The 25728-nt window shown below is 53.6% G+C and overlaps 1 protein-coding gene across 1 annotated transcript; it reads left to right on the top strand.

The window, feature by feature from the left end:
* Window positions 1–4588: 4588 nt before the first annotated feature.
* On the top strand, window positions 4589–17641 carry LOC101537763 (receptor-type tyrosine-protein phosphatase H-like). Its single transcript, XM_055146485.1, has 12 exons — window positions 4589–4838; window positions 5099–5365; window positions 8884–8962; window positions 9042–9060; window positions 12661–12801; window positions 14243–14336; window positions 14462–14538; window positions 14623–14757; window positions 14956–15078; window positions 15363–15523; window positions 17311–17446; window positions 17522–17641. Exons 1-12 carry the CDS (start codon window positions 4589–4591, stop codon window positions 17639–17641), a joined length of 1602 nt encoding a protein of 533 aa, XP_055002460.1.
* The last annotated feature ends 8087 nt before the right edge of the window (window positions 17642–25728 follow it).

The raw sequence follows: 25728 nt of genomic DNA, 5'->3' as shown, positions 1-25728 counted from the left end.
TACACTCAGGAACCACTCCTGGCGGTGCTCAGGGGACCATGTGGGATGCTGGGAATCGAACCAGGGCCGGCCGCATGCAAGGCAAATGCCCTACCCGCTGTGCTATCTCTCCAGCCCCCAAACTTGAACACTTTAGATATTAACTAAGTTGTTAAATTATTCCTAACTTAACAACTGAAGTCAGAAGGCTGAGAAAGAGTGGAAGGAGTAGAAAATTCTTAAGCTAGTCTGGCATTTCAACACAAAAACTTGTCATCTCTTAAAACTTTTACAAAGACACAATGCTGTGACTTCAGGCTATCAGGCTGATATCTGACATTAACCCATTATAACCCCAGTTGATAATTAGCTCTAGAAATGTCAGCTTCCAAAAGTCTCAGAGATCAAATAAAACACTGGTAGGTGATAAGTTTTACAACCCATTTTATAACTCTAGAAACTTATGTTTTGAACTAACCCAGTACCTTTTGAACCTGTTTTTAGATACCACAATTATTTCAACCTTCATTTTAACAACCCAATGGTGCAGATGCAAATAAACAAAAAATATCATATAAATATATATATTGACATAGTAGCATAAGAAAAACTTGGGCCAATTTTTACGAACCATGAGGAAAATGTCTTTTGGCTTAATTTCAATAGTTCTTATACCTTAGTTATTTAATATCATGAGCTTTCTATACCAGATACCTTAACAATTTTCACTTTAGATACAGACTCTAATTCTGCAGTTCTTCCTTCATAGCAGCATATTCTGAAGTTCAAAATAATTTCAGGCGCATATGCTGCCTGAGCCCATGTGCTGCCTGTGCCCACGTGGCCAAGCACATGTGGTGCCCAAGCACATGTGTCACCCTCGTCTCCCCCCTTGAGATGTGTACTTTCATGCTTTCGTGTCCAGTGCTAGGATGTGTGTAGAGCTCTCTCCACCCTTGGAGAAGCCCGAGTTCTCTCTTGAGCGCGTTACTCCTACTATTTTTCTTTTCTGCTTATCCCTTCCTCCTTCCCTCAGAAACCTCTAAATAAAATCTGTTTACTTAAAAAAATAATTTCAGCTGTTATTAACCATTAATGTTTTTTCAATAAGAGATTTTAGATTTAGAATATCAATTTCTCGGTAGGTGACACATCCTTTTGATTAGTAATCTTTGTTTAAATCTTTGTCTAACAAGTTCCAAAAGCACCTACTTTTTAAATTGTTGGGTTGCGTATCACTGACCTCTGTGATGGGGCTGCTGCTTGCCCAGATTTACGGATCATACTTCTAATTTTAACCTGACTCTAACATTTGAGTACTCAACACAGACAAAGACAACAAACATCACATGTACATGTGCACACATATATACTTGATTGATTGATCTGACCCCTTCAAGAACCAGGGAAAAAAATGATGGACTGAGAAAGGAAGGCCAGTGCCCAGGGTGAAAATTCCCCGTCGGCAGATTTGGATTATCCCCGTTTCTCATACTGGCTAAAATTGGGTCAAAAAAGTGCTTTTGTTACTATAAAGCCGGCAAAATAGATTCAGAGGGGACTCATCTTGGTGGGTTTTGGACTTCTTATAGTGCTTTTTGGCTTAATTTAAGTTCTTAATTAAGAATTTCAGTTCTTAAATTACACTAAATCATAATATTGTCACCCCAGACAACACTAACAATTTCACACTACAAACACGCTTTCAGACACACATACACAAAACCATTAACACTTACTAAATTTTTTTTTTTTGCTTTTTGGGTCACACCCCGCGATGCACAGGGGTTATTCCTGGCTCTGCACTCAGGAATTACTCCTGGCAGTGCTCAGGGGACCATATGGGATGCTGGGAATCGAACCCGGGTCGGCTGCGTGCAAGGCAAACGCCCTACCCGCTGTGCTATCACTCCAGCCCCAGCACTTACTAAATTTTTAAATAGCAATATAAACACCCGAATTAGTTTTAATCTCTGCACTGTTTCACAAAGCTCCTGTTCTTAACTTAGGCAGGTTAAAAACTAAGTTCAGCCAACTCCTGCCAGACCAGGATGTCTTACCAAACAGTGCCCTGTTCCCGAGGTGTGCTGGTGGCAGTGGGGACATCTCCCACACTCCCGGCCAGTGACCCACCAGCGCATAGTGCATTTTGCATTCACACTCACCATACTCTGGGATAAAGGATCAGGCTCATGCTGAGGAGCCTCTTCCGACTCGGAGTCAGACTGCAAAGGAGTCAAGGCAGTGGTGATTACACCATACACGCCCCCTTCATCTGCAGGGATCAAGTCCCCTTTCTGATGCTCATGTCGCAATTCTTTTCCTACTCTTTTCCACATTTTCAAATTGAACTGTTCTCTTATCCTGGGCTTAGACCAATGGCAATACTCTGTACCCTCTCAGGAGGCGCCGCATTATAGGCATCCTGCTGTGATGTTACAGAATTACCCATCATCCCCCCTTTTTTTTCTCCCGATCTGCTGAGAGACGATACAAGCTCTGTGCAACATTTTCCCTCTCGATTTCTCCTGTACCAGTCCTTACCTTCAGGCCCATCACCCCCACTCCTTACCTTTAGGCGCATCACCCCCTTCTTTTTCCCGATTGTACGACGTTCGGTTAGGCAGTTTAAGGCCTGAGACCAGGAACGTGAGAGAAATTATTACTGAGGGAGGATCACAAGACTCCCTCAGATCTTATGACCAAGTACAGCTTCTCAGCCTCCTGTTATTTGCTGGCTTATTATAATCATGTCCAGTGAAAGTCAACAGTGTAGGAAGAATCAAAGCAAAGGGAGATAAAGAAAACATGATCCATTATAGAAAGGAACCATAGTTACAAGAAGGAAAACATGGTCAGTTACAGGAAAAAAAAAAACATGCTCAATTATACTTTCCCCCAGAGGAAAACATGTGAGCACTAGGTTCCATAGGTCAGGACCTCCTCACACCTGAGGTCTGTGATAATCAGGAGAGGACGTTTGCATCTGAAGGTTAGCTAGGTCTGATATATGTGAGAAGAGGAAGCTGCTGCTTTGTGCTGCGGGGACTTGCTGGCCACCAAGGGTCAGTTTTGCCTTTTCGGTATCAATCAGACCCTCAAGCTTAAGCTTGCCCACTTAGCTCAATGTGGGGTCCTGGTTCTGCTTCCTTCTTGCAGGGCAGTGTCCAAGGACTCATCTTTTTGATCTGGTTGGGAACCAACAAATCACAATTTTGCTTCTCCTAGATGGGATACAGATTTGGGGATGGGCTCCAGCCCCCTCAGCTCCCACAAGCCTGGGCTGTGCTGCACACTGCGTTTCTATCCATGAAGTCTCTATCATGAAAGTTCGTGGACTCTGGCTGTGCCCGCGGCCTCAGTAGGGCAGAGTAGCCCCTTCACTTGGGACAGAAAGGCAGATGCATCCTAGGGTTTATACTTAGAGCTTCCGTTAGCTACATGTGGGTGAACGGGGCCACAACTTCTCCCAGAAAGGGGTGGATGCAGTGATAGGCATTTAGTGGAGTGTTAGAGGCTAAATATGACCTGATTTAACCTCGACATTTCATACTGACTTGGTCCTTCTCCACAATTCCCAGACCCCAACCCTGTCAGGAGCCTCAGGGCTGAGAGCCAGACCACCAGCTCCATAACCCTGAGCTGGGACGTCCTGGAGGGCCCAGACACCGAGCCCTACACTTTCCACATACAATGGACCAGACGGGATGTCACAAATGAGACCCGAGACACAACCCACATAATGTACACGGCATTGGGCCTGCAGCCTGGGACTCTGTACATGGGGAGCATGGCCTTGGCCTCTGTGGAATGTTGGGTGTGAACCCTCCATATTCACTGTGGGGGGGAAGAGCAAAGGGTCCTTTGACACTGGTTGGGTGACAGACGCATCCCGGACATAGCACTTCCTGCATCTGGGTCAGTTCCACGGTGTGGGGGTACATGAGGTCACACCCCGATTTCTCCCAGTGGTGGAGGCAGGAACGGGCTTGCTGGGTTCTTTGGAGTCACATGTCCCCAGTGTCCCCCGACCCCTTGCTGACATGGTCCTTCCCCCCAAGTCCCAGCCCACAACCCCATCAGGAAACTGAGAGTACTGAGTCAGACCACCAGCACCGTCACCCTGAGTCGGGATGTCCCTGAGGGATAACTACTCATATGGGGTCCAATGGCGTGGATCTGGCACACTTGAGACCAAGCCACTGGCAACCAAACATACATAGCAGAGCTCCTTGTGCCTGGGAGAGGGGACCTGATGATACGGGCATGGCCTGTCCCAGGAAGCTCTGGTTTCCTGCTCAACTGGGGTCAGGAGACGGGGCCGAGCAGGAGGGCAGACAGAGCCGGTCCACACTCAGCTCCATAACCTTCCTGCCACCAGAGCAGACAGGAGGCCCTGGTTTCCAAGCCGGCTTCCAAACATGATTCGACTCCTTGGGCAGCTTGACCTGTGCTCCCGGGCAGGGGTCTGTGGGGCCCTCTGGATACACAGATCCAGCCCTCGTGGTGGGGTCATGGTAACAGAAAGGCTTTGGTGAGCAGACTCAAGCATTGGGGTCCCTGAGGTCCCGGACCCTTGGAACTCTCTTTCTCAGCTCCCAGTGAGGTCATGAATCTCCGCAACGAAACACAAACCAACAACTCGATCACGCTGCGCTGGGAGGCCCCCAGTGACCCCCACTCTCAGCTCTACATGTACCAGATCCAGTGGGCCAGTGGGGCACAGCACCAGCAGGAGCAAACGAATGGCACCTCCTATAGGGTGCAGGGCCTCGAACCCGGGACTCTGTACAGCCTCAGCGTGAGAGCAGAGAGAAACAATGTCACCAGCGCCACACGGAGCCTCAGAGCTTCCACAGGTGAGTGAGCACTTCCTACGCCTGTGGGATTAGTGCTGCTGAGTCCCGAGGGGACCACTGGGCCCCAACCCCTGACCCCTGTGCTCAGGAGCACACTTGCCTCAGGGGAGCTGTAGTTTCTGACATGACCTGGGGCTAAAGGGATTCGGGTCTGGGAGGGACAGGGTGGGGGCGGGCAGAATCTGCACCTCCCGTGGTGAAGCAGGGGATGTGGAGCCTCTGTCATGGCCCCTCTGACTCCTTTTGTCTCCCCCACGCAGCCCCAGACCCCGTCCGCATCTCCTCCTGCACTAGCAACTCTGGGGGCCACGGGCTGGCCCTGACCTGTCTGTGTCCCCGGGGCGGCTTTGAGACCTTCCTGCTGGAGGTCAACGGGCAGCGGATCTCCCTGGACAATTCCTCCTGCGAGAGGGAAGTGACCGTGTGGGGACTGCAGCCGGCTCGCTCCTATGTCGCCAGCGTCCAGACCTTCTGGGATGGGATGGTGGCCCCAGGGCCCTCTGTGACCTGTCACACCTCAAGTGTAGGTGAGCAGAGCTGGCAGGGCAGGAACTAGGGTGACATTCTGTGGGTTCCTCCAGGCCCCCGGGGGTGTCTCACAAACACTTTCAACCACCTTGACTGTTATTTCCTGCTTAAATTCCCCCGGTCTCCTTTGGGGTTGAGCCCTGGAGTGCTTAGGAAGGACTCCCGCCTCAGCTCAGGTGTCTCTCCTGGTGTTTCGGGGGCTGTATGGGTGCTCAACCCCCAATTCCTGCCATGAGTGACACCTGGGCACAGAGCCAGGGTAAGCCCCGAGACTACCACATGTGGCCGCAAACCAAAATCCAAAACTGAACACTCGCCTTTTCCGAGGCAGCTCTCATACCACACAGTTCAGCCACTGAGTGTCCACGGCCCGGTGGCATTAGTGTATTTGCGGAGCCGGGAAGGACACTGGTCGGATCTCGAACACCCTCCTTCTCACTCAGTGAAGGACACGTCAGTGCTGACGTTCTAACCGCTGCCATGTCCCTGTCAGTCCCACTCGTGTCTCTGCGCTCCGGCCTCCTGGGACATTTCCCCCACATGATGCTGCACCACGTGACACGTGCAGCTTCTGTCCTGGGCCAGATGAAGCTTTACCTGGCTGGAGGATCTATATTTCATTGCGTTCATTACAAATATTGTTCCTTGCAGGGAACACCCCCATTTGCTCCTGTGGTGCAGGGAGAGGTGGGCGGTTCCCTTTCTCTCATGCACATGTGTGTGTGTGTGCAGGTGCATTCATGTGTGTGTGCATTGTGTGCATGCATGGGTGTGCATGCATTTCTGTTTGTGCATGTCTGTGCATATGAGCATGCATATGTGTGTGCATACATTCCTGAGTGCCTGTTTGTGTGATTCTGTGTGTGTGTGTGTGTGTGTGTGTGTGTGTGTGTGTGTGTATTTGCATGCCTGTGTCTCATCCTCCTGCATGAATGCCCAGATGGAGTCATGAGATCTCAGGGAGGTTTCAGGGATACTTATTCTGACTCTCGGCCAGGGGTCTCTTTGGCAGTCTCAGAGAGCCAGGCAGGATTGACCAAGGTAAGCAGCTGTGTGTGAGACAAGCTCCTTAACCCCACGCTGTCTGCTCAGAACAGTCGATTTTGAGCCTCAAACAGGGTCGTGGGGCTCACTGTCCCCTCACTGCTTTCTAGGTTCTTCATCGGGGGCTTGGGGGGCACCCCGGCAATGTTCAAAGGCTCCTCCTTGCTAAGCACTCAGGAAGTCCTCGTGGTGGTTCTGGGGAACCATCTAGGGTGTCGGGATGGAAACCTGGGTGTGCCCCAAGTCAGACAAGTGTCCTCCCCTCTGTGCTCCCGCTCTAGACCTCTAGGTCTCTGTCTGTTGGTTGACTTATTGGGCCGCCCAAGCAACGTTCAGGAGACCTGAGGGCCTTTCTGGGGTTACCCCATTGGGCCAGTGGTTCAGGGCAAAGGCGGGTGGATCTGTGCTGCTTGGTCTTTTGGTGTTGGGGCCTCTAAGGGACACCACGCAGAGCTTGGGGACCATGGGGTATGAGGAGTATATCTGGTTTGGACCCCTGAAGGCCTCTTCTGTGTCCAGCCCTGCACCAGGGGCTCTGATGCGATGTGGTCTCTGCTCTGGGACTGACCATGGGCTGGTGGCTGGAAACTGACCTTCTAAGCCTCAGATTGGGCTCATGTCTAGCACTGTCTCCTGGCTAGCCAAGTCTTGAATAGGCTTGGGCCTCAGGGTGCAAAGAGAGGAATCCAGCCCCCCAAGATTCGTTTATAGGATCTTGGTAATGTCCAGATAATGACTGGAGGTACCACGCAGTGATGGGGTGTCCTGGGCTTGAGTGGACACCGCCTGGATACTGAGCATTTCAGAGCAGTGCTGGGGACCCCCCATGGCCTCAGGCAACTCCAGCCTCAGAGATCCTGAGGAAGGAGTTTGGCCTGAAACAGAGGCCCCCTGGGAAAATGGAGCCACTGTGCGTGGGGCCAGGGTGGGCCATCCCGGCTCAGCAATGGGTACCATTGGGCTAGGCAGTCCCCTGGGGGCTGTCATTGGGTGTTGGTGTTGAGCCACACCCTCCTGTCACCCACCTGTCCTGAGAGAGGTAGCGGGTCCCCACGGAGACACACTCAGGGCTGCTGGGGAACAGTCCCTCACTGGGTGTAGGATGACATTACTTTGTCCTTTCCCTCCTTGCCATAAGTAGCTTGTCCCGGTTTTACCCAGAGTTTAGGCTTACCCCAGTCTCACCCATCAAGGTGTTCCCGAATCTCTCCCATCCCTTTGTTTAGCTATAATCACTTCTCCATGTTCTCTTCCCCAAAACAGTTAATCCGCGGCTTTCCCTTAATCTGACTGCTAATTTGCAAGGTCAGACCTTCCTAGGATACTGAATTTATATTATATAAGTTAATATTGCCTTTCTCTTCTTCTTGTGCCTTTTGAATTATTTACTTTAAAGCTATGACTGTTTTGTATAGACACAAGAAGACAATATTATGTTTTTATAACTTGGGAATTAATTGGCCTCGAATATTCCCTCCCGGGCCTCTGCTTTCTCCACTTAAGCCTCAGTTGCCCTCAGTTCCTAGCACCCCAAAGTAGGGTCCCCGACGTGGGACGGGAAGGATCCAGGGCAAGCGGTGAGTTATGTGCTACCCTGGCATCGAGATGGGCCTGGCCAAAGTGCCTAATTCTTAACTATAAGTTAAGAGCTTGATCATAGACAAATGCTGTCATGATCCAATAGTAATTATGAGACTGGGACCCTGCCAGGGATGGGAAAGACTGATCTGGCCTGAGCACTGTAGTCTGAGATTGAGATGGCCCCAGGAAAACAATTCTATAAGCTTTAATGCATCTCTTATTGTGTCCATACAAAATAATTAATATTATGAATTCTTATATGTTTGTTGGCTGAGGAAAAGAGAAACACATTCATGGGACTCCGCCCTTGGGTGGATCCCCCTGCTGAAAGAGAATTAAGTCCTAGGAGAAGCATCCCCTAAGGGAAAGGAACCTTACCCTATTGATGGTGACCACACCTACGTGTATGCCCCAACCCCCTGATGCTGTGGAGATTTAACTAGGCTGTAAGAGTGGGTTGGGGGGCCAGATCCACGGGCCAGATCCACGAGCCAGATCCACGGGGAGAGATCCAGGAGAGCGGGAGAGAAGCGGAGGGAGAGAATGAAATAAACGGATCGAGCAACCAGTTTGGCCTTCTTCCTTCTTCCTTCCGTCGCCTGCCCTTGACCAACGGCACACACAGCGGTTCCTGGGCACCGAACGCGGGCGGTGAGACAGAGCCGCCCGGAGAGCCCGCGAGTGCGCGCGCCCCTCGGCGCTCTTTAGTTTTTTACAACTGGGGACCTGGGGAGCGGGTGACCGTGGCCTAGACTCCCAGAACAGAAGCCCGAGGACAGCGGGCAGAGGTGGGTCTCTATCCAGGTGTCCATTGCCCTGTGGCTCCTGCGTGGGTCTGGGGTGCAGGTATCTGAGACAGATGCCCCTTCTGAAACCTCACGTCTCTTTCCAGGGGTGATTGCCGGATCCGTCATCGGGGTGCTTCTGGCCATCACTCTGGTGGGCGTCCTGCTGTTCTTCCTGAAGCGCAGGTGAGACCTGGGGGCCCAGGGAGGATGGGGCGCCCTGGCTCCAGTCTCACCCTGTTCTCCTTCCCGACAACCTTCTCAGGAGGAGTGCGAAACAACCAGCGGCCCGGAACCAGGTGTCCAGGTGAGCAGACGGCTCCCTGGGCTACAGCCTCAGTGTGATCTTTTGGTGAACCCAGGGGACATGTGTCGGAGGGGTCCGATGTCCCTGAAACAGAGACAGCCCATTCCTCACACCCTGACCAGGTGACCTGGACTGGGCCCTCTCATCTGTCCAGTACCGTTATAGCCCCTTAGTGGGCTGCACTGCTCGGATGGCCGAGAATGAGTCAGGAATCCTGTCCATAGGTGACCATCAGGAATGGTCACCACGGATTAGAAATTGGATGAGATGCAGAGGTTCTAGACATGGACAGTTTATTTCATTTATGTGTTTGTGGGCGCTGGAGCGATAGGACAGTGTGTTGGGTGTTTGCCTTGCAAGTGGCTGACGGGATTTATCCACAGCATCCCATATGGTCCCCTAAACACTGCCAGTAATTCCTCATCACCAGGTTGACCCAGGAAGCATGGGTACTTGTCTGATGCTGCCTGCTTGCCGCCTTCTCTGGAGTTTGTGTGTGACCCTGTCCATGTGACAGTGTTTCACCTGTGTTTTTGCTTGTCATGGTGAGAGGTGGCCCTGGAGAGAGTCCCAAACAGGTGACAGAGGACATGGGCGAGGACACATGCCTGATGTTACCTGCGAGTGACCGGATCCCAGGGAAGTACATCTTCGGTGGATGGAGGATGAGGGTCCCGCGAAGAGGGAGATGTGGGCACCAGTGGGCTGATGCCAACCAGGAGGTGGTGAGCAGGGAAAGGGGTTGCCAGTTGGGTCCTTCATGCTGAGTAGCCCCTGGAGTTTGGACCTGAGGTGGCCGTTGGACCCGGATATTAGTATGCAAATAGGATAAGGGGATGGTGACATGCAAGGGAGCAAAGTAAACTGGCCTCTAGGGGAAGTCTGAGGCAGGGCTGTTCCATCAGTTTTACTGTCCCTCTGCTACAATAAGACCAAAGGTCAGCAGAGGAGTCCCTGGGAGAGTCAATTCCTCACTGGGTTCCGGGAGAGGGCGTGGTGGAGCACCAGGTTCTAGGGACGCAGAGGCCGTGGGCGACAGGGATGCCTGGTGGGAGGATCTCAGTCGCTGTGCCTGGTTGTCTGGAGCCTGTTCTGTGGGGGTGGGCAGTGGGTACAGTCCTGGGAGCCCCTGGAGGAGGTGGCTCAATGGGTTTAATTTGTTGCTCGGGAGAACCTGGCACTCCCCATGAGAGTCCAGATGGTGCTGACCCACTGTTAGCAGATGGGGGGAGGGAAGAGCAGGAAGAGCCTGTGAGGCTTGGACTGGTTTGCTGGCTGGGGGAGGCTGGTTGAGCCACAGCTGGTGATGCTCAGGGCTTACTCCCAGCTCTGCACCAGGGATTCCTCATGGCATTGCTCAGGGGACCATAAAGGATGGATGCCAGGGATTGATCCCAGGCTTGCCGTATGCAAGACCAACACCCTGCTGTTCTACCTTTGCTCTGGCCCCCTTTTCAAAAATTATTTTGGGCCACACCAGTCAGTGCTCAAGGCTTACTCCTGTTTCTGTGCTCAGGAATCATTCCTTTTGAGGTTTAGGCATATGGGGTATCAAGGATCAAACTAGGTCAGCTGCATATAAGTTAGGTTTGCCCGATCCACTCCGGCCTCTGTATAGTTTTTTTTTAATTTAAAAAATTTATTGAATCACTGTGAGATAGTTACAAGCTTTCATGTGTGGGTTACAATCATACAATTATCAAACACCCATCCCTCCACCAGTGCACATTCCCCACCACCACCCTGTAGAGTTTTCAAAATTTAATTTATCTTGATTTGATTTCTCTTAGTTTTTAGCCACACTCAGCAGTGCCCAGGCTTGACTCCTGACCTTGTGCTCAGGGAGGAGCTTGGGCTGCCTACGTGCACAGCATGTCTTAGTCCTCCAAGCAGTCACTTGAACCTTGGAGGGGTTTTGTTGGTTTGTTCTATGGCCACACTGGTGGTGTTCAGCATTTTCCCTGGCCTATGCTCAGGGGTCACTCCTGGCAGGTTCTGGAGACCGTGGGCGACAGGGATGTGCAGTGCTCAGGATCAAACTGGGATCAGTCACAGACAACGCAATTGCCTTGCACTTGTACCATTATATGGTTGACCCAAACTACCTAAAAATAATTTCTTGTAACACTGTAATCAAATTGTTCATAATAGAGTTGTTTCAGCCTTAAGTGTCCCAATCCCACTACCAGAGTGCCCTTCCCTCCACTGGTGTCTTCTGTTTCCAACCCAGCACCCCAGCCTGGACCCTTTCAGGCACAAACAAATTTACTTCATATTGTTTGTTACAACACAAAATTAAATGGCATCATCGAACCTTAGATGAATAACAGGCAGTTTGTGATCTTGTTGCACTCACAGTGATGTTACTGAAGTCATTTTCTGAGACTCTCCTGGGCTGGTTGGTGCCAGCTGAGCCTTCTGGGTCATTGTTTAGGATCGGCCAGCTGGGTGGGCTTCTGTGCAAATTCCCCATCAGATTTCTTGTGATCCTGCTGGCTCACAGGACTATGACATTTGGAGGTGTCGCCAGGCTGCTTACGCAGCCACGCAGCCCAGGATCTGCAGATCTGGAACAGTTTGATGTCTTGGCAGTGTGAGGAGGTTCAGCTGTGAGTTGGGCTATTCTATGTGAGAGGGTGTCAGTGTGGCCGCGGGTTGCTGATTCAGCAGGATGGAACGTCACCCCCATTCCAAGAGGACCCCAGAGTTCTCAGCCAGATAGGTCTACTTGGGAAGGTTCAGTGCCATCACGTTCTTTTGGAAATCAGTTGTCGAGCTGGGCCAGTTGTCTGTCAGGAGGATATCAGGTGGTGGGGCTATGGGATGGAGTTGATGGGGTTTTCCAGTGGTGATGGTGTGGAGTGTGGTATGGGCCAAAACATTTTTTTCAACCCATAAGTTCCACTTTGGGGTCTCTACCCAAGGACTTGAGCTTAGATCTCAACTAAGGCACCTTCTACAGCTGCATATTTATGGGAATATTATGGACAGTAGCCAAGAAGGGAAAAAAGATGAATGGAAACAGATGATGGACACACAGAGACACACACACATACACACACGCAGACACACAGACACACACACAGATACAGACAGCCACACACACAGACAAACAAATGCACACACAGAGACACACGGACACACACAGACTCACAGATGGGCACACAGACACAGGCAAACACACACATAGGCACATGCACACACACATGCACAGGTGCACACAGACAACACGTTCACACAGACACACTCACATAGACACTCATAGACACATGCGAACACACACACACATACAAAGATACACAGGTGCGCACATACAGACACACACAACGGAACCATTAACTAACCAGGGAGGCTTCCTGTCATTTCCAACCACAGACCTTCAGGGTCTGGTGCTAAGTGGAACCTGGGACACAGAATTCTGCACAACCTCACCTGTGCAGATAAGCAGGAGACCAGCCAAACTGTGTAGCCACAGAGCAGATCCATGGGATCCAGGGATGGGCGGGCACAGGGGAGTTGGGGGTATAGGATCAGAAGGCTCAGGTTTCCACTTATGAGGCCTTGGTAGGAAACTGAGAGAGAGAGCCGCCCCTCAGTCCCAAGATCGGGCTCTGCCTCCCACTGCAGCTTCCACAAAGACATCCGTGCTGCAGACTTCGCCGAGCATGTGAGGAGAAAGGAGAAGGACAGCAACTGGGGCTTCGCGGAGGATTACCAGGTGAGCCCTCGGCAGAGGGAGACACAGGCGCCTGCACCCTCCAGTGTGGAAGTGGGGAGCAGCCATGAGTCATACTGGGGGGCAGAAACCCGCTTGCACGAAGCTGTCTCCTTCTCCTGTGTCTATTTCTATTCTTTTACCCTCACTGAGTCCTTGTCATTGCAGTGACCGGGATCACGCGCATGGCAGGTGCTCCCCGAGGTTCGACCTCCTGTCCTTGGATACTCATGCCCTCCTTGCCAGAGGGACAAGGCCCACCATGGCACCCAAACACTCTTACTTGAGGCGAATGTGGGGTCTCACCTCTGTGGGCTCACACTCTGGCTGTGGGATGTCTGGACGGCCGAGAGAGGCTGTGGGCACAGGCTGGACATTGGGCATGGGACTCTCAGCTGTCGCTTGCAGGGCAGGTGCTTGGAGTTTCCGAGATATTCCTCCAGGTCCTGTGATGATAGTTTTGGGGACAGGGCACCCAGGAGGTGCTCAGAGCTGACTCCTGGCTCTGTGCTCAGAGATCACTCCTGGTGGGACTCGCTTGGGGGGTCTTTTGCAGTGCTGGGACTGAGCAGGCTCAGCTGCACTCTGGCAGGCGAGCACTTTCCATGCTGTGCTACCTCTCTGGCCCTGACAATGCATTTGCAAATGTTTGTCGCTTTTTTGGGGTATTGGTTGAGGCAGCAGGACAGCCTCACCCTCTGTTCCCTCAGACTGAGTTTCCTGGGGGCCCACGGGGAGCCCAGCAAGCAGCTGAGATCCAGGAACAGAGTCAACCCAGTAAGTGGCGGGGAGCCCACAGTTGTGCTTTGGGTAGCCATATTTATCCGACCTAGGGCTTCCACCTGGTCCTGTGCTGAGGGATCACTGTGGGTGGCTTGTAGGACTCTATGTGGTGCCAGGGATTGAACCAGCTTGTGCAAGGCGAGCAGCCTCCCACTGCTGCTGTATCACTGGCCTGTGATGATCTTCTGGATCCCTCGAGGTCTTGAGTGGTGCCTGGGCCTGGGTCTGTCCTACCCAACATTAGCCTCACTGCATGGCTTGTTCTTCCCTGACACCTGTCACTGTCGTCCTCTCCATTCTACCATCTCCAACTTTTCCCTATACCCCAGGACAGTGGCATATACCATGGGTATCATTGAATTGGGGGCAAATGTGGCAGTGAAGGGGCTGGAAATTTGGCTCCATGCGCTGCTCACAGGCTTCGCCTGCAGAAGACCCAGGTTAGGTCCCCAGTACAAGGTCCCCTGAGCACTGCTGGGAACAATGCCCAAGCACAGAGCTTGGAGGAGCCCCTGAGCACTGCTGGTGTGGCCCTAACAGAGAAAACCAACCAACCCCACCAAGAGACAGTGGCATTAAAGGAGGCCAAGGGCGCCATTTGTGTCTGGGGGAGGTGGTTGCACTTGGTGGGGCTCGACCCTCCTCGCCTGCCTGCCCCCAGCTCTTGGACCAGGAGGACCAGCCCCAGCTGCTTCAGACGGTGGCCTTGGCTCCCAAAAACCAGAGCAAGAACCGATACAGAAATGTGCTGCCTTGTGAGTGCCTCGTCTTGTGGCGGTGTCCCGGGCCCAACAACACATCAGCCCTGCCATGGGGATGGGGCCCACTCCTGGGGGGTCCTCGGCTCATCTCTGTCCTCCAAATGCTGCCTCTTCCCCAGATGACTGTGCTCGAGTACCCCTGAAGCCGCTCCCTGGGGAACCAGGCTCTGACTACATCAATGCCAGCTTCATACCTGTAAGGCTGGGGGTGGGATGAGGCACCCCCGTGAGCCTGGGCAGGAGGGGGCCCTGACCTGCCCATTGACCCCTCACCCTGCAGGGTCTCTGGGAAGCCCAGGAGTTCATTGCCACGCAGGGCCCCCTGCCCCACACCGTGGGGGATTTCTGGCGTCTGGTTTGGGAGCAGCAGAGCCACACCGTGGTCATGCTGACCAACTGCATGGAGTCGGGCCGGGTGAGTGGACTGACCCTTGACCTCTGACCCCTCGCGGACCTCGTCCACTGGACACAGCTGGGGCCTTCTGAATCAATGATCTTGCGAAGGAGGCACTGCCTAGCTGCCTGTGGGTCCTGGGAGACTCGGCCCTGGAATGCTGGGGCCCAGGAGAGAATGGAATCTGGGAGGCCTCTATTTTCTGGCCCCATCCCCCAGGTGAAGTGTGATGATTATTGGCCACTGGACGCCCAGCCCTGTACCCATGGGCACCTCCAAGTGACTCTGGAGCAGGAGGATGTGAAGGAGAACTGGATCATCAGGACTCTGAAGCTGCGCCATGTAAGCCCCTCCTCTAGTCCGCCCAACGCCCCGCCTCAGCCCACCCTTAGTCCCGCCCACGGCTCTGCCCACAAATTATTCCGTAAGCCCCTCCCTCCAGACCTCCCCTAGCTGAGCTTCTCTAGCCCCGCTCACCTGAGCCTTGACCCAAGCCTCCTGGATCGGCTCCCAGAACGCCCCCTCCGAGTACCTCCCTCTGTCCCCGAGGCTGGAATCCCCAGGACCCGCCCCCAGCCAGCGGCCAGCCTCTCCCTGGCTCCCCACCTCAAGGACTTTCCTGGTAGATGCAGGAGCAGAAGACGCTGCAGGTGCAGCAGTTTCATTACATGACGTGGCCGGACCACGGCGTGCCCCACTGCCCGGACCCCTTCCTGACCTTCAGGAAGCTCTTCCGCGAGAGGCTGGAACGTTGCTCTCAGGGTGGCCTGCCAGTCGTGCACTGCAGGTGAGGGAGGCCGGCCAGGCGCGGGCCGGGATGGAGAGGGAAGGAGAGCATGTGAGACCACGAAGCGCTGCCGCTGGGTGTGGGTGTCGCTGGGCAGGGCTGTCCACGTGTGCGGCCGTCATCCCAGACCTCCGAACTGAGTCCCGGAACGCACATCACATTCTGAAACTGGGCCTCTGGCTCCCAGGAGAGTTGGGGTGCTGGGGCACCTAAGGGCAGTGCCAGAGGGGACAGTCCCAGCTCCCTCTGCCTGAACCTCACACCCAGCTCCTGTATCCAGGGTTGAGTGAGACCCAGGTGGGAATATAATCTGTGGGTTCAGTCCATTCCTGCTTGATGCCCAGGGGGCCTCAGCTGAGCCCCTCACACGGCCTCCCAACCCATCCTGACGGCAGCTTCTGGGCATAGGACCTTCCTGCCACCTCCTGCAAAAGTTACACCATGGCTTGGCCAGAAAGAAAAGCAGACCCTGATTCAGGCCTCCTGTGTATAACCTCAGTGATCCAGACCTGAAGGTCACCTGGTGGCTGTCTCCGTTACCAGCAGACTCCCAGCTAGGTCAGCCCAGCGTCAGAATAGAAAGAGGGGCTGGGGACTGAGGGTAACACAGGCACCAGGGCCCTGTGTCGGGAGGACAGTGTCTCAGATGGGTGGTTGCCTTGCTTCATTGTTTGTCCATGTGCTAAATGTTCTCTTTGAAACAGGACATCTTATGCTTAAAAAGAACCAGCTCAGGGGCTGGAGCGATAGCACAGCAGGTAGGGCATTTGCCTTGCACGAGGCCGACCCAGGTTCGATCCCCAGCATCCCAGGATCCCCAAGCACCGCCAGGAGTAATTCCTGAGTGCAAAGACAGGAGTAACCCCTGAGCATCGCTGGGTGTGACCCAAAAAGCAAAAAAAAAAAAAGAACCAACTCAGAGCTGGAGTGACATTGCAGCAGGTGGGGCATTTGCCTTGCCTGGAGCTGACTGGGTTCAATTCTCAGCACCCTGTATGGTCCCCCAAGCACCACCATGAGTAATGCCTGAGTCCAGAGCCAGAAATAAGCTCTGAGTACCACCTGTATGGCCCCAAAATAAACACAGTCAAAGTGAAGTCACCTCTTGGGAATGGCTCTTTTGGTTTTGTTTTTTGGATGCACCCAGCTGTGCACAGGGCTGACCCCTGGTTCTGGACTCAGGGATAACGCCTGGCCGGTTTCGAGAGGCCATATGGGGTGCTGAGTGGGGATGAAGCCCAGGTGAGTTGTGTGCAGGGCTGGTGCCCTTCCCGCTGTGTGATGGCTCCTGTGTGGGTTGCCACTCAGCCACTCAAGCATTGTGCAGGGCCAGGACCTCGACCCACTCAGGCCCTCTGCTGCCTCTGAATACGGAGGAACACTGAGTGGTACTCCACAGTCCCTTCACTCTAGCAGTCCCGGTTGCTTCACTAAAGCTGAGGTTTCCTCGACCAGAGCTTGCTTGCCTTGCACACGGCCGACCTGGGTCAATCACTGGCTCCACATAAAGTCCCTTGAGCCTTCCAGGAGTGATCCCAGATCACAGAGTCGGGAGTCGCTGCTGAGCACTGCACAATGTGGGCTCCTCACTGAAAAACCTGAAAGTTGACATCACCAAGAATAACGAGGGTCCACAGATGAACTGGCCACTCACTGCGCAGCGTGTGCCAGTTTGGTGAAGACCCTGTTTCCAGGAAGCCTGGAGTAAATGCCCAGCAACCTGGCCCCTAGGTGAGGACCCCACCCCATCCTTAGGATCCCTGACTGATCCCTTCCTGTCCCCCCAGTGATGGCGTGGGCCGCACGGGCACCTTCATTGCTCTGGATGTCCTGCTGCGGCAGCTGGAGTGTGAGGGCTGCGTGGGGCCCTTCCAGTATGTGAAGAAGATGAGGGGAAGCCGGCCGCTGATGGTGCAGACTGAGGTGAGAGGGCGCAGGTGGGCTGGGTGGGGCTGGGTCCCTCCACACACTCACCTCTGTCTGCCCTGCACCCCGCAGACCCAGTACGTGTTCCTGCACCAGTGCATCCTGCGCTTTCTCAAACAGTCTTCGCCCATCCCTTCTGAGGATGAGGGTTTGTATGAGGATATGATGTACGAAAACGTGGGTGCCCTGTAGCCCATGGAGAGCGGAGCCTGACGCCCTGCCAGCTACATGCAGACTCTGCTTCCTTATTTCTCCCAGATTTAGGCCCCTGGCACCAGGGCCACATTCTGAGGCTCTGCAGGGAACTCTGTGGAGTCTGGGTGTGTGGGCTGTCCCCAGGACCCACCTAAGCCTGGATCCGGGGTCCCAGAAGGGTCCCAGACAATCACAGCACTTCCTAGATTTTTGTTGGAGGGTCTGGGGGTGAGGGTGGGAGTGCCTAGCCTCAGGGTCTCAGGAATGACCTGCAGTCTGAGGAAGCAGGAATGGGGGTACACAAATCTGGCTGATTGAGAAGCAGGGGCAGGCCGGATGAGCCCTCCATATACTTAAGAATCTAAAGCACTTTTTGAAGTTTTGGGGCTTCTCTGTACCCCGCAGACTGTACATATATTGTCCTTATATCCAGTTATTTATTAAATCACCCTTCTTCCAGACACGCTTGTGCCAGTGGGTTTCTGGACTTGGAAATAGTATTGGGATGGAGGCAAATGTCTCAGGGAGGAAAATAGAGGCACCCACATTTTTGCTTCTGAAAAATGCCTGTTTGCACTGCCAAATCCTAGGGAAGTGGCCTCTTGTATCCTGGTTTAGGTTCGGGGAGTGTCAGACTCAGCGTGGGTTAAGAAGGGGTGATATCTGTCTCTAGGATGCTGGGGAGTCTTTTAGGGCCAGGATAGCTGAGTGTTCGGGTCTCTGGGGAGATGTTTCTATCTGAGGACTGTGTGTGCCGCTGTCCCTGTCTGTTGGAGAAGGGTAAATGCCAGATAGTGGAACAGATGGCAGGGAACCCTAGGGAGAGGCCAGAGCAGCAGGACAGCGAGTAGGGCGCTTGCCTTGCACGCAGCTGGCCCAGGTCCCACCCCCGGCACTCACATGGTCCCGTAAGCCCTCCTGGACTAGTCCTGAATGCAGACCAGGAGTTACCCCTGAGCACTGCCAAGTGATACCCCAGAACAAGAAGAGAAAAAAAAGGAAATCCTGGGGAACCAGGATAAATATCCACAGGTGCCTTGGTGATTTGACGGAAGTCAGGAAGCAGGGCGGATCAGGACTTTCACTGACTGGGAACTAAACACGCACAAGTGTTCACATACACAAAGCACATGTGCATATACACGCACATACACAGAGGTCTATACACATGTGCCCCCCAACTTCACATTTCCCATCCCAGGCCCCCATCCAGCCTGTCTCTGTGACCCCTGAGCGCCACGGCCCTGTCTGTGACCCACCCTAGAGGAGATATGGAGAGAGACAGCCCCGACTCATTATTTGGGTGGGTCCTGCTCAAGGACAGATAAAAAACCACGACGAATGGCTGTTTCCGATACTCCTGGAGCCCTTCTAAAGTTAAAGAAGCGTGTTCCTGTGCCCTGAGTTTGTCATCACTGCCCACGCAGAGCCTTCCAAGAGCTGTGCCCTATCCACGCGCTGTGCTGTGTCCACTGCCCTGGGTCCCAGCACCGCAGAGTCCTGACAGTTGGGGCAGGCACTGCAGTCTCCACATGGGGGGAGGTTACTCCCAGAGCACACCCAGCTGTCCCGCGTCTTCCCGGGTCCCTGGACACCCAAGCATCAGATGGCTCGGGCAAGCCTCCATTCCATCTGCAGTGACACTTTCTCAGTCCTGTCTCCACGTGGGTCTGGGTGTAGGCCTGGGACACACCTGTTGGGGACACAGTGCAGCTGACTGCTATACTCTAGAGGACCCGGGAACAGGACTGAGGTGAGGGACTAAGGAAGTGGGTGGACATTGGTTTGGGCTCAAGGACTCGGAGCACATCCAGGGTTGTGGTCTCTATCTCTGGCAGGCTGCAACCTGGTCTCTTCCCAACAGCTGCAGAGACTTCTTCCTGCCCCCACCCCTAAGTTCATGAAAAGTTAGAGATCAGGGGCTGGGAGGTGCCCCAAAGTAGCAAGGCTTGACCCTGGTCCTCTGATAACCACCTGCCCCAAGAGAAACTTAAAAGGGTCAGAACATGGCTCAGTGATAGAGCACTTGTCTTGCACCTGTGAGATCGAGTTTGATCCCCAGCATCAGCCACAAACAAAAGAATTAAAGGTGCAGTGCCCCCACTTTCTCCCCCGACCGGCTGCTGTTGGATCAAGAGCCCAGGAAGTGAGACATATCCTGAGCCAGAGCACAAGGCTGGCATACGGCTGCACAGGGGACGGGGTGACCAGGGCAGCCAACTGCTCTGCCAGCATAGCTGCTACAAGAGGACGGTCAGGGTGGAGAGCCACGTAACGGAGAGCCCGGGATGGGCACTGCAATGGGAGAGCTGTCCGAGATGAATGCATGCGTTCGGGAAGTACTGACCAGGTCTCCAGGTGATCCTCAACAGAAAAGGGGACCTGGATTTAGGGTCTACACCAGGTGATACTCGGATTACTGCCAGGGGTGCTCAGGAGACCAGGGGACATTGGGAATCCAACCCAAAGCTCCTCCCAACAGCACTCACAGGTGGGCTGCTATGGTGGGGCTCCACCAGCAGGGGGAGATGGTGCGGGTAGCGAGTTGATTTCTTGGTCCCAGAGGTCCTGGCCTGTTTTAGGACTGGAGGCACAATGCAGGGGGGCAGAGTTTTTGCCTTGCACATGGCAGACTCAGGCTTCATCCCCAGCACCACATGTGGTCCCAGGAGCCCCACCAGGAGTGATCTGGAGGTGCAGAATCAAGATCTTTGATCATTTTTAAAAAATGCTTTCTGGGTCACACCCAGCGATGCTCAGGGATTACTTGTGCCTCTGCACTCAGGAATTACTTCTGGCGGTGCTTGAGAGGCCCTATGGGAGGTTGGAATTGAACCCAGATTGTCTGGTGAAAGGCAACACCCAACCTGCTGTACTGTCTCTCTGGCCCTTGAGCATTTTGGAGTTGATGCCAAACCAAAACCAATCCCCACCAAAAAAAAAAAAAAAAAAAATCTGGGGCTGGTGTTACAGTGCAGCAGGTAGGGCACTCATCTTGCAGGTGTCCAGCTTGGGTTTAATCCCCAATATTCCAGATGGTCTCCAAGCCCAACAGGAATGATTCCTGAGTCCAGGAGTAACCCCTGAGGACCACCGTGTGTGGCCCCTAACAAGGTGCCTGCTGGAGAGAGTACAGGCACTTGACTTTCACCCAGGGATTCCCTGAGCACCATCAGGACTGACCCTTGATGGGTGCAGGGAGGCTACAAGTTGTCCATTCATGAGAACAGATACCCAGTTGGTGAGGATGAGTAGTTGTGAAGCCCCGAGTTGAGTCCCTAGCACCACATGCACACACACACATGGTTTCCAGGCCTTTAGTAATGGACTGCACTTAGGAATTACTTCACGGTGCTCAGGGGACCACATTGAATGCCTGGGATTGAACGTGGGTTGGCTGCGTGCAAGGTATATGCCTTCCCTGCTGCACTATCACTCCAGCCCCAGACTGTATCTTGTTTGGGGGCTAAACCTCAAGGAGCTCAGGGCTTTTTGCTCTGCTTGGGAGCACTTTACTCTTGGCAGTGCCTGGGGGACCATAGGTAGTGCCGGGTTCAAACCTAGCTTAGCTGTGTGAGGCCAAAGGCCCTCCCTGCTGTACTGACCCTCCTGCCCCACGTCTCTCTCGACTGCAGTGGTGGTTATGCCATGAATTCAAGGGACAGCGCAGCGCAGGGGTGGGCAGCACAAAGTTGGAGGGCACTTGCCTTACACATCTCGGACCCAGGTTCCTCCCCATATGGGCCCCCTGACACTGAGCGATCACTGAGCACCTCTGGGTATGGCCAAACCCAAAAAGTGATCCAGGTGACATGTGGGACAGTTCCTAGGGGTGTAGTGTGCCTGAAAAGCACAAGTCTCCAGTTGGATCCCTGTCCCCACGGATCCCCGTCTCTGAATGTGAGGTCACAGAGCTGGGCTGAATATCAGTGGAAATAGCACCTGGGGCCCAGAGCACTTCAGAGGAACCCCCACCTCGTAAAGGACATGGATGCTTCTTTTAAAACTGGTGAGTAGAGGTCAGTTGTAGTTCAAAGGTATGGTTACATGCAAGAGCCCTGGGCTCAATTTCTGGCACTGCATGGTCCCCAGCACTGCCAGATGGAGCCCCCAATCAAAAATGCAGTGACTAAGTCTGGAGCCTCATTTGCAGTGATTGAACTCCAGTGTCTGCTGTTGGTATACAACATCCCATAATCTCAGGCCTAGCTTGGCCTGGATGTAAACGGTTTATGTTTTGGTTACTGTAACTTTAAATGGCATTTACTGTTTCCATTGGTTGATTTGCATATTTGCCTATGTGTCTGAATATGATTGGTTGGTATGTTAATTTAATAAATAAAAGGAGGTTGAACAGGCTGCTCTCAGGCAGGCCATAACACAAAACCTCCGGAGGCAGTCCTGTGATCCTCCCCCAAAAAATGTCTATTTCTTCTGCGAGTAAAGTGCCTCTGACTCTCCGGTAAAATTGCAACATTGTTACAACAGTCTGCTTCCTGCTTTCCAGAGTACATGTTAGTACTGGGGTACATCGAGCCTGGGGACCTCTGCTCAATTTCACCGACTTCCTAGGACTCGATAATAATTACAAAATGTAAAAACATTAAGAACTTTTTTCTTGGAAAAAAATAAAAGCCAGGAACTAATGATTTTCCTTCCCTTTCCTCATCCCCTCTTTCCTTCTGGAAGAATCCAGGCCATAGGCCCTGGGTGGGAGTGAGCAGTGTTGCTCCCAGTGTGGGGTGGGAAGTGCAGGTGTGTCGGGAGGCGGCACCTGGGTGGGCTGAGGAAGGAGTTCTCTGGCTGACAGGCCTGAGAATGAAGACTTCCTGGGCAAGGGTGAGGGGTCAGGGTCAGGATGGAGTCTGTGCCTGGAGGAGACGAGCTCAGCGGTACAAAATGCAGCAGCAGAGCCTGCTGGGAGAGAGGGTTAGACCTGAGGAACAGGGTTTTGTGCTCAGGGTCCCCCTGGCAGAGCTTTAGTCACCCCATATGCTGTGCGGGAATGGAATCCAGCCCCTAAAGCAAAGCACGTGCTCAGCCTGTTGAGTCCCCGTATTTTAAAAAATTTATATTTTGGAGGGGAGAAATTAGGGCACAGCCATTTTGCTCCAGGCTTATTCTTCCAGGGTTACGCCTGTTTGAGGCTCAGGGAACCCTTTGTGGTTCTGGGGATCAAAACGAGGTCAGTCACATTCAGACCAGTGCCTTATCTGCTGTACTATCTCTGAGTTCTCCTGAGGATAATGTTCTGAGTCGATCTCAGTTGTCTGTGTTGATGTTGCATGTGAGGCAACATCACACTTTGCTTCCATTCATTCCATGGCTCTCCCCTGCTGACCATCGTGAATAGTTCCCCGTGAATGGGGGTGTCCAGTGATCCATTCAGGATCCTGCTTTCTATTCTTAGGGGTTATACACAGAAATGGTATCAGTGAATCATAAACCCTACTTATGAGGGATGGGGTCGGGCCACACCTGGTGGTGACCAGGGCTTCCCCCTGTCTTCTGTGTTCAGGGATCACTCCTGGAAGGCTGGTGGGGGAGGGGTAAGGATCCAACTGGGGTCGAGAAGTCAGCTGCTTGCAAGGCAAGTTCCTCACCCCTGTACTATCTCCCCTGTGACCCCAGACCACCTTTTTTACCCATCAGTTCCTCCCTGGTCTCTCCTAAAGGACGTGATCTCAGCTATGGCGTCAGCTGCAATGGCATATTAATGACAACATTTGGGAAGCTGAAAAGGGGAAAAAGATGGACAGAAACAGATGATGGACAAACACACAGAGACACAATTACACACACAGAGAGACACACAGAGGCACACGCATACACACACATATGCACACAGAGAGAAATGCAGCTTAATACCTGGGGGGATAAACATAAGGACAAGCTGCTCTCTGTGGGTGCCAGAGGTGGGCCGCCCTGGGCATGAGGTGTAGGATCAGGAGGTTCAGGCTGTGCTATTGGGGGAGGGCCACACACAATGCTTAAGGCTGACTCCTGGCTCTGCACTCAGTGCTCTATGTGCCATGTGGGGCGCGGGGCACTGAATCCTAGTCAGTCTCATGCAAGGCAGCACCCTCCCTGCTGTGCTGTGACTGGCCCAACTGCTTTTAGGGTCTTGGTAGGAAACTGAGAGCGAGAGCCGCCCCTCGGTCCCAAGATCGGGCTCTGCCTCCCTCTCTCCAGCTTCCACAAAGACATCTGTGCTGCAGACTTTGCCAAGCACGTGAGGGGAAAGGAGAAGGACAGCAGCTGGGGCTTTGCAGAAGATTACCAGGTAGGCCCGAGGCAGAGGGAGACACGGGAGCCAGCACATCCGCTGCGGGAGTGAGGAGCAGCCATGTGTCCTACTGGGGAGCAGAAGTCCGCAGGCACGAAACTGTCTCCTCCTGTGTCTATTTCCATTCTTTTACCCACACTGATCCCTTGTCGTTGTGGTGACCGGGGTCAAACGCGTGGCAGGTGCTCCTCCAGGTTGCCTTCATGGCCTTGGACACACACGCCCTCCTCGCCAGAGGGACAAGGCCCGCCATGGCACCCAAACACTCTTAGTTGAAGTAATGTGGGGTCTCACCTCTGTGGGCTCACACTCTGGCTGTGTGTTGTCTGGACGGCCGAGAGGGCTTTGGGCACAGGCTGGACATCGGGGATGGGTCTCGCAGCTGTCTCTTGAAAGGCAGGTGCTTGGAGTCTCTGAGATATTCCTTCAGCTCCTTTGATGGTATTTTTGGGGACGGGCACCCTGGCAGTGCTCAGGGATGACTCCTGGCTCTGTGCTCAGAGATCACTCCTGGTGGGACTTGTTTGGGGGGTCCTTTGTGGTGCCAGGACTGAGCTGGCTCAGCTGCACTCACAGCAGGCGAGCACCTTCCATGCTGTGCTACCTCTCTGGCCCTGGCAATGCGTTTGCAAATGTTTGTTGCTTTATCAGGGTGTTAGTTTTGCCTCAGGGAGCCATATCTATCCGATCTCGGGCTTCTACCTGGCTCTGTGCTGAGGGATCACTGCATTGGGGCTTGTAGGACTCTATGTGGTGCCAGAGATCGAACCCTAGTAGGCCTCGTGAAAGACAAGCGACCTCCTCACTGTGCTCCAAATGTGTGTTTTGCTACACCTGATGTGGGTGTCACCTCCAGCAGCAGGGAGAGGGGAACTGAGTTCTGCTGCGGAAATGTTCTGAGTCGATCCCAGTTCTCCAAACTTTCCACATATTGAAACTGAGCAGCAGAGACGTGCCTTGCTCCTCACATCCCTCGAGCCGAGAGGAGACTGGCACCACGATTCCCGAGACACCTGCAGCAGGAGAAGGGAGACGACACAGTGGGGGCTCTGCATCCCTCAACAGCGAGAGCATAGCTACAAAGCATGCCGAACCGGGTGGGGACATGTGGCCTCTGGTGTCGGTGTCTGAGGACCCTAAGACCCCTGGCTGCCTGCGCATCTCTCCTAGTGACTCGGGAAGGGCCGAAACAGCCCATGGAGGAGGGATCGGGTCCAGGTGAGGCGAAGTTGTGTAGGGGACTCTGAGTGAGACTTGGCACGACATCAGCACTGACCTCACGGTGGAGAGGTCAGGGGTCAGAGGACGGTGCATCTGGCTTGGGGGTTATGACAGGGGCAGTGGGGGCTACAGTGAAGCTGCTGCTCTGTAAGAGCTGCATGGGCATCCCAGGACCCCAGGGATTGCTTTGGGACACCAGGTCCTCTGTGTTCCAGTCGGAGTCTGTGTAGTCTCCAGCAGGGAGGCAGCCCCTGGATTGAGGCGTCTCTGCCTGGTGGGCAGCGGCCGGCACGGATCAGCGCGTGGGCCAAGAGAGCACAGAGGAAGGAGCCTGACTTGCCTGGACTGAGCTGACATGCCCGGCACCTCACAGGGGAGTCCCTGAGCCCCACCAGGGGAGATCAGAAAGCACTGCCAGGCATGGCCCCCAACCCCAAATTAAAAAATGACTCGGAATCAGGTTGGGGGGCATGGCTGGGCCCCTGGGTGGTCACTGGGGGTCAGGATCATATATGGGGAGGTGAGGTGGGGCTGGGCCGCCATTTCCTCCTGATTGGATCTGCCCTGGGGAAAGTCC

This window comes from Sorex araneus, chromosome 8 (assembly GCF_027595985.1).
Source record: "Sorex araneus isolate mSorAra2 chromosome 8, mSorAra2.pri, whole genome shotgun sequence".
Taxonomy (NCBI): domain Eukaryota; kingdom Metazoa; phylum Chordata; class Mammalia; order Eulipotyphla; family Soricidae; genus Sorex; species Sorex araneus.
The sequence above is the reverse complement of the archived record's forward strand: the minus strand, read 5'-3'. Positions and strand labels throughout refer to the sequence as shown.

Excerpts from the sequence above, each read along its gene's own strand:
- LOC101537763 (XM_055146485.1), top strand. The coding sequence starts at position 4,589 with ATGAATCTCCGCAACGAAACACAAACCAACAACTCGATCACGCTGCGC. Across the intron at positions 5,366-8,883 it reads CTGTCACACCTCAAGTGTAG|GGGTGATTGCCGGATCCGTC; the intron begins GTGAGCAGAGCT and ends GTCTCTTTCCAG. Across the intron at positions 14,337-14,461 it reads ATACAGAAATGTGCTGCCTT|ATGACTGTGCTCGAGTACCC; the intron begins GTGAGTGCCTCG and ends CCTCTTCCCCAG.